The sequence below is a fragment of the Syngnathus acus genome, chromosome 1 (assembly GCF_901709675.1).
Source record: "Syngnathus acus chromosome 1, fSynAcu1.2, whole genome shotgun sequence".
In the NCBI taxonomy this organism is placed as follows: Eukaryota; Metazoa; Chordata; class Actinopteri; order Syngnathiformes; family Syngnathidae; genus Syngnathus; species Syngnathus acus.
In genome coordinates this window covers 10,577,834-10,595,304 of record NC_051087.1, presented here as the reverse complement: position 1 = coordinate 10,595,304, position 17,471 = coordinate 10,577,834, and the positions used below count along the sequence as shown (strand labels likewise).

Here is a 17,471-nt window from a genome sequence, read left to right as displayed (position 1 = left end):
TTGTTCGTCTCTGTGTGCCCTCTGATTGGTTGGCAACCGGTTCAGAGTGTCCCCCGCCTACGTGATGATTGTTCAGTAAGATTTTTTATGTTGAGTTGGATGCCATTAGATTGCGTGAAACATACGAAATTAAGTGGCCAATGTATATTTGGGCTCAAGAAAAGAACACAAAACTCTGAAAAACTATCTTTATTTTACATTTGTAGGTTATTTCCTTCAGTGTACAAATGGCAGGAGCATGAGAACATAAAAGATAACCGTCGTTTAGAAAATGAGAGATGACAAATAAAATCTCATTTCAAGCATTGACTTCAGTTAATTAATTGTCGATAGGCTCAACACTTGCATGGTGTGATACAAAAATTAAGAAACAATGGGGGGAATCACGATATTCCATTTATAGTTCTCGAAACACAAGCTTATAAAAATAAAAATAACCTGACCTCAAAAGAAGTTGTTGATGGCAGTTAACATTTAGATACAGCTTTGAATGTGTTATTCATAAGTTACAGGTTGGGTTAAATGTTTGCTATGTAAACCGCAGTGAATAAATTTCTAAAATGCTTACAGTCAAGATACACTGTAAAAAACGTGCATATTTGAAAGTTACAAAACGAAAAGATCGCAATTGCTCCTGTAGCAAATGACTTTCATTTAGGTTTCAAGACACAGTTAAGTCTGAAAATGAAAATCTTCCTTATGTATAAAATAATAAATAAAATAAAGAAGAAAAAGATACTGATGTGATGTGTCCTCAAGTTGATAAAGGTTGCGTCATATCTGTACGTTTGCGTGACTACATCCAAAAAAATAAAAATAAAATTAAAAGCTGCAAATCAAGCAGAGAAAAAAGAAAACCTGTTTCAAAAGTTTCTTTTCAAAAAACTTCAGTTTAACTGTTTTGGCTCTGCATAAGCACAAACAGGTTTAAAAATCCCAGGATGCATCTTTTGCATACGGAGGCTGCATGTTGAGTGAGTGATAAACTGCATCGAGCTGTCCAAAAAATAAATGCAAATGTAACACTCACATTTCAGGTTTCTATAAAAATACTCCTCTTATCTTCTTCAGCTGTTTACACCTTACAGGTATTTACAGAAGCATGACTTCACTGTTGTTATAGCAATTATCAGCATGCTGTACAGGATGTTGCTCGGCAACGAGAAAACAGGTCAACGGCCACCTGAACACTGCAACGTCATCTCTCAATTTTGCAAATCTTCACATTAGTATCAAGCACAATGCCTTTTGGCAAAACCAATACATGTAAAATGTCGAGAAAATCAACCAAACGAAAAGCACGTTGTTCCCATTTGCATAAAAAAAATCAATTGTGATGCATCCGATCGATGCACTTCTTCACAAAGCGTGCTGACACACACGAGTATGTCATGCTTCAAGCCAGCTTATCCTACAGTAAGGCCTGAAAAGGTCACGTTAAACTTCAGTGGAGGAGTGTCTCGACGACTGACAAAAACTGACAATTTGAATCCAATCGATTAAGAAAATAACAATTACAAAAGGCTTTTTTTATAGAGCAGTCATGCGTGCAGTTTTGTGACGGTCGGGTAATCCCGTTTTGTGTGCTGGTCTGTCACACTTTACTCTAAAATGTCAAGTAATGACGCACGCACACGCAGGCACACACAAACAAACAAACACACAGTGAAGGATTTTCCACTTTTGCCAAACTAGCAAACCTCTAAATTACTGAAAGTACTTCATTCTTCCTCTTCTTCTTCTTCTTCTTCCTCTTCTTCTTCTTCCTCTTCCTCCTCATCATCGTCTTCATCGTGGCAGTGGGTGATCTCCTGCGGGGTTTGAGGAAACAGGTTGGGAGGCTTGATCTCACTGAAGGAGCGGGTCAGCTGGTTTCTCTTGCACTCCAATTCCTTGCGGTTGCGCGTGGCCATCGGCGACTCGGCGCCAATGTCCACGTGCATGTGCTCCACCGTCGACTCGTGGGGCATCTGAAGCTCAGAATAAAAGCGGGGGTTTGATTAGTTGCTTCTAAAAATCAGTTTTTCCTTCACTGATTTCTTATTGAGTTGTGAAAGAAGACATATGCGCATGTGTCTGAAACTAGTCTCATGTTGTTCTTCAATGAGCCCAAGATGTAATCTGCAAATGTGTTTCCTTCCTGTACTCACAAGCACATGTGCGGCTCTGAAGAGGTAGCTGAATGGATAGTAGAGCAGGTTGATGTAGGAGGCTGCGTAGAGATCTGCGTAGCGCATCACTTGGGAGGCAAACAGAGTCTGCCTGGAGCCGCTGCGGAAAAGGCTGCCCATCATGCCGTAGCACATGTCCATGTCATGTGTGACTTTCTGAAGGAGAGATGAATAACTGGAGTTGTGAAAGGATATCTGCCCAGAACAAAATTGATTGACCTCACAGATACTCTGATATGCTATAAAGATGAGAAAAGCCAAAGGGACATTGTGACTAAAACAGAATGCAATGATTTGGAAACAACATATTCAACTGAATACATTACAAAGACAAGCTATGTAATGTTCCAACTAAAATTTTATTCATTTATCCCTTCGCCCATTCATTTATTTTTAGTTATTTATTTATTTAGAACAAGAAGATGAAAAAGAAGAAACACTGAGCACTGAGTACTTCTACCATCCCCAACAATTTGTCAGTGTCTGTGTGCTCGCCCCTCCCTTCCTGTGTCTACTCTCAATCTATGTACTAATCATAGTCACCTGCCTCTTGTTACCTGTCGCGTATATAAGCCCTGTCTGCGCATCACACCCGTCGGATTGTTGTCGTCTTGGCTGTCGTCGGCGGCGGTCCTGTCTTTAGCTTGTCTTTAGCTTGTCTTTAGCTTGTCTTTAGCTTGTCTTTATCTTGTCTTTTGTTCAGTTCGTCTTGTCCCTAGTCGAGCTTCTTATAGTCTGTCTTTTGAGTTCTCTACTAAACCCTGGTCCAAGATGCATTTGGTCGCCCTTCTCCATTCCATCCATGACACAATTCAAGTCAACGTAGGTTGTTGTAATGGCGAGTATGACAGTGGTGCAGCATCAAAGAGGAGCATTTCTGTGATCGGGCCTCGCATCGAGTTTTTATTTTCATTGATGAATTCCATTATTCTCTCATTTTGATCTAGATGCCTGCATCACATGGCAAAACAGCTGGGACAAGGCAACAAAAGACTGGCGAGACTAAAACCAGTTTGGAACACTCCACAGATGAACAGGTTCATTTGAAACAAGCGAGTGATAGTGTATCAAAGGAGCATCCCCAAAAGGTGCGCTTGTGAAGATGGGACAAGGGTCAACACTTGTGAAATCAGAACAAAGGTAAACCCCACTCAACATACATACGCTACATGTGTGACAAGCCCTGTCCTCTTGGATCGCTATGGAAACCCAGACGATTAAAGCTGTACCTTGACTCTTCTCTGGATAGTGCTGATATCGGGCCTCTCGTTGCTGCTGCTGTCCAAATGTCTGCAGGAGAATGATGACCCATGATTAAAGTTGCGTAAAATGGGTGGGTGGAGTCATATCAGTTTGCTAAAGAGGCTGACACTGCGTTATAAATATCATCAGCGATGCATATTTTCAGCCCGCTCCTTTAGACTTTACACTCTTGACCCAAAGGACCTCATAATACACATGACCACGCAAACACACGTGCTTTCTGCAAAGTGGTGAAATCGGTGCAGGTGGTTTGAAAGAGTTCAAGTTCTTACTTGTAGAGTTCTGCCAAGAAAATGTCCAGACCTTGTAGTTCCTCAAACAAAGCTGAGAAGGAAGAAAAAAAAAACTATCAGCGATCACTGCTCATGTGCAATGTTCTAATCTGTGCAACTCATGACAATGCTATGCTGGCCTAGGTTTAGTAATTCCAGTTCAACACGTTGGGAAATATGCATTGAGCACGCACTGGTTCACATCGACTGTTTTGAAACTCACAATGTTGTGCAAAAGTTCCGTTCGGTTAACCAGAGTACACTTGGTATCTCATCTGCACCAGTACGTTTGACGCTACAGATGGAAAGAGTTGAAGCACGAGCTGCTGATTGAAAGTCTGTTTGTAAATATAATGGGAAAGAAGTGCGCTCTGCCTCTTTGAACACTCATACCGAGCGGTGCGCTGGCGTTTGAGTGAATTCCCGAACGCAACCATACTGCAATGGCCCTCAAATACATAAAGGCGCAGGAAGGTTTTCACTCTGCGCCCAAGTTGGGAATATATGTAAAATCATTGTCTAATTCATGACTCAACAATGTGAGTTTTTTTTCTCTGTCTTACAACTCTTGTCGGTCCACACGTGCAGCTCCTGGGCAAGCTCAGGTATGACCAGGAAAGTCCTCCAGCCTTGCCGTTTCTTGGACTTGAGTATGTCTCCAAAGATATGGTCCCCGATGTACACGATGTCCTTCCCTTTGGCACCAAGCAAGTCACAAACGATGTCTGAGGAACCTGTGGCGAAGTACCAGGGGACACTCACTTGGTGAGCACAAACAACCTGACACCACATGAACTGTCTTACCTCCAGAATAAACAATGCCATGCTGCAGCGGTCCTGTGTAGGTGCCAATCTTTAGTCGTCCTGTGGTCTGAGATAAGTGGAAAATACATTTACATCAAATTTCACACAGAGGCGCTGCACCTTAAAAAAAAAAAAGCAAACCTTGAGGCTACTCTATGCTAGCAGAAATATTTGGATAGTGTTTGTCTGTATGCATATCGCTCTCTCTCTGTGTCTACACACACACACACACACACACACACCTGGTAAGTATAGTATATTCTGGACATTTCTATAGTTTCATCAAACTGTAAGCTTGCTATCCCCTCACCGTGTCCACTTGTCGGAGCACTGTCCCTTCACCAAAGAAGAGTGGCTTTCTGGCATCTACAAGGATGAGGTCAAAATAAGACTGCCACGGTTGGTGTGAAGTACCAGGCTGAAACAAATGAATGATGAAAACAAAATGCACATGTAAAAAGCCATGCCAACATGGGGATTATACAAAACAAATGAGGGCTTCAAGGTACTAAAGTCTGCAGTGGATTATATATATTCATGATATTATAATATTTCTATATTTTATCAATTTTGAGTGTTGTCACATAGAAGAGAGTGTTTACCTTTGGACCATGGGAGAAGTCAAACAGGTAAGTCATGATTTTCTGTGAGCAAAACGATAGTTAATTACTTAAAAACCAAACATAAAACTTTCAAATATAATTAATTAAAATGATTTTTATACAGCAAATACATCAATTGTGACAGGCGGGTATTCTGAAGCCAACAAGTAGCTGGTGTGGGTGATGGCATGAATATTAATGGCCTGACTTACATCAGTGTATTTATAGTCGCTGTTGGTAGCCAAAAAAACCTTGGCAACTTCATTCATCCGGCTGAGGAGAAGAGGCAACTTTCCCTGGTGGTAATGCAGAAGAAAAAGAAGAAGGCTAAGGCTCTTTAGAAATAAGGCTCCTTACTGATGCTTCAAGCTGATGTGAAAAGAGCCACCTTCATGAATACAAACTACTTACATCTTTCACGACATACTTCTCAAGGTTCTCCACAGTTTTTTCCTTCAATGTGCCCTGAAATGTAAACATTTAACACACTTTAATTATTGCTGTATCTTGGTGATGAAGATATTCATTTTCTGACCAATTTGTGTAGAAATACACACAACTCCATACAAAGTAAAACCTAAGAGTACGTCTTTATAAAAATAAAAGTTTCATATCTTAAACTAGTAAAACAGTTCGAATCAATCATTCCCAAAAATTAAACTGATACAAAAAATGACAATTCTATGTAGTAGTAACTTGGGGAATATTTCAATACTGATAATATATTTTCATTTTTACTTTCCTTATTTTGAATAATTATCATATAAGACATTATTAAAACTAACTTCACTGAGTGACTTAAACAATCAATTTCAAAGTTACTTGTAGTCAAATAAAAATATATTTTTGTAATATTTACTCAAACGTAATGACTCATCGGAATTGGTTTCCTCAAAGCATCTAGGTGGAACGAGCTCATCAGGTTTAGAGAGTAGGGTTTACATTCTTGTTTTTCTGCTACTGCAGCTTTAATGCATGCTGTACCTTGAAGTGGACCCAGTCAACAGCGTCGCGAACATCCTGGAACATGCTCTTGTAAGACATGAAGAGGTCGCCGTCCTTAAAGCCCATTTCACAGCTAAACGGGGGAGGAGCAAAGACGCACATGTATACGCCGCTGTCATAGTACAAGACAAATCTTTATGGAAGGATTTCCAAAACGTTTCTCCTAGTTTGTTTTTTCTCTTGGTTTGACTATTTGCTCATTTTATTTTAAATGGGATAGCCTTCCCTTGATGGAGGGGTCCCCAGCCAAACAGGAAAGCATTCTTCCCCTAAAAGACCAACAACCAGGTTTCAGAGGACAAAGACCATGCAACCATTCCAGATTACATTCTCAAGAAATGTACAGGACATTGGACTCTCCGCTAATGTTAACATCCAATGTTTATCTCTCTTCTTTCCCCTTGTCTTAAAGTTAGTCAAATGTTTTATACCTTTGTGTTTTTGGAACCGTGCTTTTTTTTAACAATTCAGCAAAGCAAATGTATTTTTTTGACTGGTTGACTGCAATGCGGAGCCTCCATGCAGCGGGGGTTTCATTTTTTCCCCAGGTTGGTTTGTGTCACTTCACATGCCGCTAGGGCCCAGCAGCTTGCTGCATGACATGACATTTATTATAATAAGGAGCTTCTTACCTTGTGTATCTATCACAGTTGGAGAAAAAATCCACTAGACATGCAAAGAGATAGGTCTCTAAAAAAAAAAATGAAAAAAACCCAACATGAATAACGCATGCTGACATTATCTGTCATTATCTGAGATTATTTTTGCTCAAGCCATACCTGGCAGGTTAAAGAGTGTGTTGAGAATATAAAAGCGCTCTGTATCATCTCTTTGGATGAACTTGTTTGGGTAGCGCTCACGGATCTCAGGGCTGGGAAAAGAGGAAACCCATTGAGATTATTTCATGAGGGCGGTGAAGCGGGCACACAAACCGTATGAGGACACAAACCTGACAGTCTTACTAACAATCTTCCTCAGAGACGAGGAGAGATGAACGTTCAGAAGCCTCACCCTCTGATAAAGTTGAATCCATGGACGCAGATCAGTATATTACCGTAGGCGTCGACCTTCAACAGGTTTCCGTACATAGTGTCAAATACAAGGCCTCTAGAAGTGGGAAGAAAAAAAAAAGTGGTTGGAATGTCTCTATTCAGGGTAAATCTCAGTTGAATCACTTGTCCTGCTGCTCTTTACATTAATCGTAACCCAATAGAGGTCGTACAGAGGTCTCGATTATTCTATAAAAGTGGCAGTGGGGCCCACCTGGTAGGAAAGGACGAATCGTAGACAAAGCTGAACAACTCCTGAGGGTAACCGATGGAAACCAGCCGCTCCACTATTAGCTCAAATCCAAGAGACTCATACTCTGGTGATTTATACACTAGAAAGCAAATGCACAAACAGGCGTGTGTTTAGCAAATATAAAATGTTTAACTTGCTTCACTGACGACGCTGGTACTTTCTTATTCGGAAGTAGTCTTTGTAATCCGAGAAATTAGAATTATACGTCAGTGTAAAGTATATTAAAAAACACAGGTGAACATTTCAGCTGTCTAGTAATATCATGTGTTTTTGTTTTTCACGTCCTTGCTAAACTAAGACTCAATTTGTGTTGATTTTTACTCACCAAAAATTAAGTGTTATTCTTAAGAATTTACAGTCTAACTGAGATCTCACTTGCTTTCTTGGTTAAGTGACATTTTTTAATCCAGTCGTTTTGATTTACATACTAAAATAGCAGGACACGTAGTTACCGGAATTATGCAAAAAATATATAAAACTGATTTCTTGTGCAAAGGAAGACAAACGACACAATTTTGGTGCGTGTCAATGTTTTGTGGACATTGGAATACGGACTGGAGCTAACTCAGACTATTGTCAGTAGACTAGGAAACAACAAGATACAAGAGCAGTTGATTAAACTGAAGGCACAACGAAGTCACTTTTAAAAAAAAAAAAGGTAGACAGTATCCACTCCAGATTATGCTGCGTTGTTTCGGACTTTTGTTAACTCCATGTTCCCACTCCCTCATGAAGCCCCTTCACACATGTACATGTGAACACATTGTACCCTACGTGTGTTTGTGTCAACACAAGCCAGGATGTTCCACGTGACTCAACAGGAACATTTGATCAGGTGTGAAAACAAAAAATGGCCCAACTTTTAGTGGAATCTCAGATGAGCTTTGGGCTTGCGGATGAGCCCGCTCCTCACCATCGTCAATATTTACCCCAGGGCCAAACTACAACTAAGACCGGGCTCAAAAAAAGGCCAGCAGAGGATTTAAATGCTATCTGACACTAGGACATGGGGTATGTCACATGTTATAAATACAAAATGGAGAATGTGCTTGTGTTGATGGCTGCTTTCCCTACTCCTAGTGGGATTGTTTGGAAGAAATGTACATAACAAAATAACCAAAATGAAGTACTTTGTCTTCTGCCCTTTCTGGTTGTATGGTGCCAAATATTAGTAAAACATGCACACACAGACGTCGACAAAATTGTTGTACGGCCACTGTAAATGAAATACTAAATCGGACATTGCTTTTGAATTGTGGTTCTAAGGAATTATTTTCAAAAACAAACTCATGAAACAGGCCTGGACAAAAATTGTACCCTGAACTTAAGACTTGTTGCACACCCGTTTGAGGCAATTAATGCAATCAAAAAAAAAATTAAAAAATTAACATCCACTGAGACTTCTGCACGTCTCAGCAAGTGCTTTGGTCTGCTCTTGATGAAAAAACTGCCTCAGTTGTCTCAGGTTTGAAAGGTGTTTTCTGTTTGAAGTCACTTGTGATACCAATTAGAGGTTTGTCCCTGTTAGATGTGCCTATGATCAAATTTATCTTTTCTAGGGGTACCATTATTTTTTTGTCCCAGTGAATTTGGTGAGGGTTTTTTTTTGTTTGAAATGGCATATTAGTGGGGTACTAGTATCCTAGTATCCCATGTTGCATTGTTGTTGGTTCTTGTGCCTTTTAATGCTGATAATAGTAAATACTCAGAGGATTCTACAGTTTAAATTAACAATACATCACACATGAGGAGCTATAAAAATGACTATTTAGTTCATACTACTTGTTCTTATTGTGGGTGCCAGTCCAAGCTCTGAGTATAAGTTATAGGAAGAAGCAAAATTATGAAAAATGTGATTCTCTTATCGTCTCAAAAATGTATTTCTGTTGAACCACAATTCAAAAGCAATGTCAGATTTTCAAAGGTTTATTTTAGGGTTATCAACATCATCGTCATTATCACCATTGTTATTGTCATTATTATTATTATTATTATTATTATTATTATTATTATTATTATTATGGCCCAAGCGGCGACCACACATATGATTGTACTCAAGTGGTCAGCTCGGAGAACATCAGTGGGCTCGGTACAAGATGGATTCTTGTGTTTTTGTGAACTCACAAATACCGAGAGAATTTAGCTAGTATGCAAGGTTAATAGATCACTTTATCCCTTTTTTGTGACACTTTAAATGAAGATGAATTCTATTGTTTTGCAAGCTCACTAATCCTGAGTTTGTTTGTGCATGAGAACCACGTCACCTTTTGCAACTCAATCCTCCATCTGGTTCTCAACCCCTTCAGTAAACACAAGGTCTGGGCCCTTTGCCCAGAGCAGTCGCGCAAACCAATTACATTGCCTTTCCACCTCTCCACCTCTTGCTTCAATCGCTTCTTCTCCTCCTTGCACCACACACTCTTTTGTGAAATTCTTCCCGAAGCTCAGAAGCGCTACAAAAAAAACTATTTTAAGAGTTGTTTGCCCTCGGTCACCTTTGCGATCACCAGTCTCACTTTCTGTAGTTCACTGCCAGGTCCGTTTCAACATGTTGACCTTGAATTGACAAACCTCGATTTAGCGTGTCATTCAATATCTTAATCAGCCATAAAACCGGTCGTCATTTAGGAAGCGAGTCATGTGTAATTAAATGATTACAGAAAAGACTAGGCTTGCTCAACCATGTAACCTGTTCATAATTAAATGTTTGATTGGGCGGTGTTGCCAACACTTCTGTTTTGCAAGTCCTCTGCTGATAAACAGAGGACTTGCAAAACAGAAGAAACTGCAATGTGTAGATAGTATCAGAGAGTATTCGACTCTTAGGTGTAACTTTCGTTGACCCTATTTCTTTGTGGCGTTATTAGTAGATCTCTTGCTGCATCAGAAACTCCACTGCTAGGCTGTTGACAGCAATAAAGAGCTCAGGTGGTTGTACCGGAAGTTGCACCACTGTTGGTTACAATGTCCTCGGCTGCCTTAAATCCTTTTAATTCTTGTATTCCTCCCACAGAGGGCATGAACATGACTAACTCTCTGACACACAGACACATAGGCAGCCTTGGATGTAAAAGTTTCATTCAGAAATGTGACATTTTGTATCGTATTAGGTTTCTTTTCAAATACTTACTTACTTGCTATTGATTAACTTAAAATTGTCCAACTCATCTGATTTCAGCATCTCCACAAAAATTCTTGGCTGATTTCTGCAGATTTGTGTTTAATCGAAATGAGACGTTTGCAATGACTGAACCAGTAATTGAATCCCTTTCAAAAACGATGGCAAGTACAAAATCCCTGTTTGGTGATTTTGCGTATTTGTTGTTGAGTTGTTTTTTATCGTTAAACAATATCAAGTAAACAACAATAATCGGTTGATAAACAGTCATTTGGGAAAAAAACAAATTGAAAGTTACTTTAATGCAAAATATAAAATTTCATCCGATTATTCGATTCATCGATAGAGTTGAAACTCCAGCATTACTATGGATCTTCTAAAGCTCAAACCTAGCCTAGTTGTGTCTCAATATTGCTGTTTAAGGCGCTTCAAGGAAAGATGTCTGTAACTTCAAGTTCCATCATCACTGGACCAATGAACCCTTTGGGACACCCATTATGTGTACCTCCCAATCACCTCTGGAGTTTCAAAGTGCGCTGCGAGATAAGGGTGGCTGATACAAACTTGTTCTTGTGCTTACAAGTTGCTCCCTCAAAGAAACATTTTTTCCAAAGTCAGTCGAGTATAGCTGGTTGGACTTCAAGAAACATAAAAAATTACCGGTAAAAGCCAATGTGATAGCAAACACCACACAGGAAGGCCCAAGCTGGGATTCGAACCCCAAACCTCAGAATTGTGAAGCAAAATAGGCGAGCCCCAAATACACCATGCTACCCCAACGATAAAACCCACATATGTAGTAACAACGACATCTTTTATGCGAGTCCAGCACACAGTGGTTGCACTCTAGTTGTCTGGATTTGATAAAGCACGTCTGGGGTCAAAAGCTGACAGCCCCTCCATGGATACGTGATGGTCGTGCTTCTCGTAAACATTGACACTAGGGTATGAGCTCCCATAAAAAGAGTAATGTCAACAGCTGAGCAACTTTCACCCTGCCTTAGCCGCAAATTTAGAGGGGGACTAAGAGTGATTCCTGTTCTCACAGGAGTCATCGTTCAAGAAGTTCACAAACACACGTGACCCACTTAGCTAATTCATTTGGTTATTTTGGGAAGCGCGGCTAAAAAAGTGGGTCCGAGTCACAGAACAACATGGCAGGATAATTTTGGAGCAGTTACTAGATGGTTGGAGAAGTATGCTACCGATCTGGTTTGCCAGGGAGTTATGTGGAACATTCATAACATATTTGCTGCTCACTGATCTAAGAACTTGGAAAGTTGTGATTATTTCTTTAGAAATCATATTCAACAACAAACTTTCTATGTTAAGAAATTATTTCCTATCTTAGTTGTTTTGCTCCCATAGGTTTTGAGTGAAGTCTTACGTACCTGCCAAAGTGTAATCCATATCAAAACCAAAGCACTTAATCTTCTCCATTGCCAGACTTCTGTTGACAAACACTCTAGAGAAGACACACCAAGGTATGTGTGTTACTGGCTATGTCAAAAAAACAAAAAAACAATCACAGACACAATGGCAAATAGTGTTCTTGAGTGAAAAATGTTAACTTGAGAATAAACATTACTCAAGCCAGACAAGTGGCCAGGCCATAGTGGATCTATCATTCAGTACACCAAGAGAAATGATCAACATCAGAAAAAAAACACCCCAATTTATTCTGTTCTTTATAATATTCGACGCATCGTATGGTAAAATCATGGAGAGTAATGACATGCTATAGTTTCAATTTCCATCAATAAATAGAAAGTTGCTTTCTGTCCGGTGATTTGCTACTATTTCGAGCGATGCTTACCACTAAGACTTTGTGTCATTCGGCCAGGAAACGGCTCTACTGTCCTGCCTCGTAAATCAGTCAATGGGGACACAGTGTCCTCAGAAAGAGACATTGTTTACATCACAGACATTGCTCACTTAACTCACACTGCTTGGACATTTAGTCTATGAACAGACCTTTTATGATGTACATCTTTTACAGTTTGGCATCATTGCCCCCAAATTTGGGACTAACATTGATTATAGAGCAATATCCTTTCAATTCCATTAGATTTTTTCAATTGTTTTAGTTGTCAACAGGTTTTAGCACGCGTCACTATTTCATTCTCGTCAAAATAAGATACAAATCAGCAAAAAAAAAGATACCAAACATCAAATAGAAAGCAGCGTTACACTCCAATGCCATAATGGATTATATTCATTTGTCATCCCTCCTCATCCAAACCAGATAGTAAATACCTTGAAGCAGTTCCGTAGTGAAAAAGCCCCCATTTCGATGTTTGTCCAGGAGACGCGTAGCGATGCATTCTAGTATGTGAAATTAAACCCCACTTTGACTCTCGGACCTGCTCCACTCCAGCAGGCCAAAACAGGACCCACAAACAATAAAGCCCCCCACTCCACCCTCTCTCACCCACCCCCCCCCTCTTTGCTTTCTTACCATTCAGATGTTTTCTGACTTGTTGCAAAAATGATTGTGACTATTCTACGTCATTCTCTGTTGTTGCGTGCAGTTAGTCAGAGTTGTTGTTCTGTGGCATGACATTTATGGCCCTTCAAAGATATCCAGAACAATCACAAGTCCGGCAGAACCAAGCAAGCAACAGCTATGTAACTCATATAGCGGAAGGGGTCTTTCTTAACTTAGATTACACATTATTGTAGTTAGAAAACGATTGTTGTATTTACAAAGAATTGTACTCATAAGAATAAAGGGAGTTATTCATTCAATAATTTACAAACTGTTGACATCATAAAGTACTTTTTAATGACATAAGCCAATTTTTAGAGTAACAGTCTTAAGACTCCTAACTAGGGCCACACCGATTAATCAGACAATATTGGCTCTGTTAAAATCAGCACAAGTTGGCAGTTTTTTTTTTGCCGATTTCTGTCAACTGTGAAAAGGGACACTGAATTTGACAAGTCATTTGGACCAGCAGCTCTGTCTCAAAATTACAGGTACTTAAAGAGAAGATTCAAGAAAGGAATTCCTGTCCTGTTGTAAATTCCTGTTTTACAGGCTTCATAATGGGAAGCAATAAAGCAAGGATTACCTAAGAGAACTCCAACAAGCCAAAAAATATTGCATCACCAATCACTATTCTAGACAGATTCTATGTTAGACAGACGTTTCTTACCTATGGTAGGGCTCTCGTCTGTATTTTTTCATTGTTATTCTGTCCATGTTGGCAGGCAGGTCAGCATAATTTTGCAGTCTGTCACTCCATGAAGTCGTCATCTTTAGTCTTTCAGTGTCTGAGGAGAAATGAAACAGGTCCATCTCTGTACTATGTCAATTTAAGGTAACTCATGGTTCCATTTAGCTGGAGGTTGAAGCTGACCTAATAAAGTGCAACTGCTAAGGTTGAGCACATACCACTCTGAGACCCTAAAACACCAAAATTATGAAATAGAAAGGAGATTATAGAATTTTTAATCACATGTTCAGGCAGGTTTTAAATAACCTCAATGTTAAATGTGGTCTACATTTAGTAATCTGCATTTTATCATGTATATAGCCTGACTGTCTTTAATCTGTCACAGTTAGGCTGATATTGAATATACAGACATGCAAACCAGACTTGAAAATATTGAGCTAAATAAGATTATACATGCTCACAGTTTCAATAAATTTTGAGCTTTATGGTTGTGCTTTTATTGTCATACAGTATCAGTTGCAGTTTAGTTGATTTCACTCTCAACACGTTTTTTACATGCCGACCGGAAATCAAAATGACACTTTTCCGACTGGAAATCAATATGACACTTATTTCCTGTAACATGAGCGACTGGTTTGCTCTAATAATGCAAATTCCTTTGTGTGAGGATGAATACAGTTATTGTGAATGAGGCGCACTGTTGATTGGATTACAATTTCTTACTTGAATGTGTTGTTAATCCTGTTAGCGTGGATATAATAGTTGATGGAATCACAGCACACATACGATAACTTAAATGGTTAGCACAAAAAAAAAAGAAATCGCTTGATGCGTCCTCAAACGGGGCAATCGTTTGGCGAATCATCAATAAATGGATTATTACCATGCTATTCAGCTGACTTTATGTAACAATAATAGCACCAAGACAACAAAACGGGATAATAATTGCACATCTTTTCAACAAATATTTGCAAATGGGATTTGTCACAGGCATTCTGTTTTCAAAATGGCAATAATAAACGGTTATTAAAAAAAATTGTTTTCTTTCGTGCTATGTAGCTATTGTGTTTCAGGTGAGGTAAGTGTAATGTCAAAATTTGAAAATGAGATTTAAACACCAAGTTTGTATGGATTTAAATGACGTGGGGTCGGGGGCATCTTGGGATGTTTTTCCCAGGTTGTGGCCTACCTTTACAAGTTATTACTATTTTATGAAAACAAAGTTGCAGTCTTGTGTGATTTAATTACCCTCCCAATGTGTTTACTTTGACATACTTCTTGTTTATATATTATGTTGCTATTAAAATTATTATTATAAGTCTTTTATTTTTTATTTTTAAAGCGGGCATCTTACCTCCTCTTATTTAAACTCACGGAGCAGCAAAGGTTAGCAAGTGTTTGCGCATGTCTGGAATTTTATTTTTCATCAGGGTTCAGTCAAGGTTGCAAACAGCCACAATTATGTTTGCCAACAGTTTTAATTGTCGACAAGTTTTTCTTGTTGCAAAGTTGAACTGTTGGCAACTTTTGCAACCTTTTAGGAACGTGCGCAATCACTTGTGCCTCCGTGAGAAACTGTCCTACAGGGTGCACTGTCAATTCTGTAAATGTCTGGACCTTTGGGCTGTTGAAAGTCATTAGTAAGTTGTTTTTAATGGAATCTGGAGGAGAGGGGACGCTGCATTGCACAATCGTTTAAGTCAGCTTTTTTTGCTCTCGTGTCAGCACGGGCAGATGAAACACATGATGTGTCGCGGAAAGTCACACACACGTCACCACTTGTCTCTTTTCCATATTTGCACGTTTGATGAGCATCTGCGTGTGTCAAAAGAATCCCAAACGACTACCGGGTTGCAGTCATCTTTACTTGAGTCAATGCCACCTGTGTTTACTCACTGACCAGGGGCTAGGGGGTGTCAGGTTTCGAAAGACTCCGTATGTCAGAGCATTACATACGACAAGCCTGCACAAACGCAAACGGGCTTTGTTCCATTTATACAGCAGATCACGTAGCGGTAAGCACTACTACACCCTACTGCACACCCCTGAAATCGGATTGCCAGTGCAACATAAGATAATTTATGAACTGCACCGACGATCGGTGTGAAATTAACTGGGGTTACAGGAAAATCTATTGACGAGTATGACAGCCAAATATCTCCTTATTTGCTCCACAAGCTAACAGTCTGCTAAAGCACCTTGTTCGACATTGATGATGCGGGAACATGTTATGTATTGAGTAAGCCTAATAACACATAGCTGGATGGGATACAATCAAAACAGCCAACAAGAGTGTTTTCCCTGGATTTAACTGAGCTGTTCTTATCATGACTGTACTCACCACTGCTATATCCTGTCAAACAACTGCACCGCAACTACGTCGGAGCATGCGCCTTGAGCAGTGTGGAAGTATGAGCAAGAAAGGCTGTGTATATGTCGAGGGAGAAAGCTGCAGTCTGGCCCCGAATGAGTGCACCGTGAGGCCGGGCCGTAGATGTCCTTTCCTCGGTTGACAGCTGTGTGGCGTTTCTATTTCTTTCTCTCTGCTGCCAGCTCAAGGGGAAGGCATATTGAGAGGGCGGGACCTCCTTATGTCTTTCATCAGGAGGCGGAGATTTCACGCAGCACAGCTACCAACATGAACGACTTCGTTATAAATGGAGAGGAACATCTCAAAGAACATAATAGTCCTTAATGTTGTACTCGTGATGTGAGCCAAGGGACGATTTAGGGCATGCTTAAGTCGTCCCTTGGGGTGTCAAACTCTTTTTTTCGCGGGCCGCATTGCAGTCATAGCTTCTTTGGGAGTGCCATTATGACTGTCAACCCAAATAAATGTATGAGCGCCTCATATTATATACAGTAAAAGCTACAAAACAAACTGACAAATAACTCGTTTTCAAATCATACGAGCAAAACTGGTCAAATACTAAAAAAAAAAAAGATATTATTAAAAGTAAAGACAATTTGCGATTCTAGTAATGACACACGAATTTGATGCATAATTTGTCTTCGCGGGCCACATAAAATGATGTGGTGGGCCGGATCTGGCCCCCGGGCCTTGAGTTTGACACCTGTGCCCTATTGTATAACCATACAATAGCATAATATCGCTCCATAGGAAAAAACATAAATTCAGGCTAAATAGACGTGCTTGGCTATGCCAATAATAATAATAATAATAATTTAATAAGATAAACAATAATAATAATAATTTATTATTATTATTATTGTTTCTCTTGAACTTTCATCTCTACAACTGGTAAAATAATACTCTTTGGAATTCAATCGTAAATCAGTATACACACTTGTTTAACAAACGCCACTTCAATAAGAGATCAGTCTGTTTAATAAGTCATTGTGTCAAGTAATAACTGTATTCAAACTGCAGACAGACTCACGACAGCGCCATCGCGTGTATTGGTAGACTGTTGGCATCTTTGACGACGGTCGGACTCTGCATCCATCGCATTGCATTGCAACGCTGCTACACCGCGTCGGTGTCACATGACCAATCGAGCAAAACCTGATTGGTTGAACGTTGGATGAATAGAGACGGAATCGATTGCTTCTCTATGAATGCCCGGATGTTGCATTTGACTTTTCTGCAGCTTAATTTTTGCGGCAGATTTTTTTTTTTTTTTTCAGTTTTAGAGCATCTAAAGAATAAAAGAGTCCAGCTCTGGAAGTGCATAATTTATTGCCCCTCGGGGCCTCTTAGATGCGCCTCACCAACTTCAAATTACCGAGCTCCT

The 17,471-nt window shown here is 39.7% G+C and overlaps 1 protein-coding gene across 4 annotated transcripts; it reads right to left on the bottom strand.

Moving 5' to 3' along the window:
• Nucleotides 1-174: 174 nt before the first annotated feature.
• On the bottom strand, nucleotides 175-16,297 carry nt5c2b (5'-nucleotidase, cytosolic IIb). Of its 4 annotated transcripts, XM_037240029.1 has the most exons (18): nucleotides 16,058-16,297; nucleotides 13,696-13,813; nucleotides 11,929-12,002; nucleotides 7,381-7,498; nucleotides 7,129-7,224; nucleotides 6,897-6,988; nucleotides 6,750-6,807; nucleotides 6,097-6,190; nucleotides 5,524-5,577; nucleotides 5,325-5,408; nucleotides 5,113-5,154; nucleotides 4,821-4,928; nucleotides 4,511-4,577; nucleotides 4,270-4,440; nucleotides 3,707-3,758; nucleotides 3,401-3,461; nucleotides 2,151-2,327; nucleotides 175-1,970 (listed from the first exon to the last, which is right to left on the bottom strand). In XM_037240029.1, the coding sequence occupies exons 2-18, from the start codon at nucleotides 13,794-13,796 to the stop codon at nucleotides 1,722-1,724; spliced, it is 1,698 nt and encodes a 565-aa protein (XP_037095924.1). In that variant the 5' UTR covers nucleotides 13,797-13,813; nucleotides 16,058-16,297; the 3' UTR covers nucleotides 175-1,721. The 4 variants fall into 4 exon arrangements, with proteins under 4 accessions (XP_037095924.1, XP_037096015.1, XP_037096194.1 ...); XM_037240120.1 differs by lacking the exons at nucleotides 13,696-13,813; nucleotides 16,058-16,297 and adding an exon at nucleotides 12,794-12,905; XM_037240299.1 differs by lacking the exons at nucleotides 7,129-7,224; nucleotides 7,381-7,498; nucleotides 11,929-12,002; nucleotides 13,696-13,813; nucleotides 16,058-16,297 and adding an exon at nucleotides 7,067-7,098.
• Between the last annotated feature and the right edge of the window lie 1,174 nt (nucleotides 16,298-17,471).

Bases quoted from the DNA above. Each gene is read 5' to 3' on its own strand.
- nt5c2b (XM_037240029.1), bottom strand. From the start codon at position 13,796: ATGACGACTTCATGGAGTGACAGACTGCAAAATTATGCTGACCTGCCT. The intron at 5,578-6,096 runs GTACAGCATGCA...TTTACATTTCAG, and splicing joins TTGACTGGGTCCACTTCAAG to GGCACATTGAAGGAAAAAAC. The intron at 2,328-3,400 runs GTACAGCTTTAA...TCTCTCCTTCAG, and splicing joins CTATCCAGAGAAGAGTCAAG to AAAGTCACACATGACATGGA.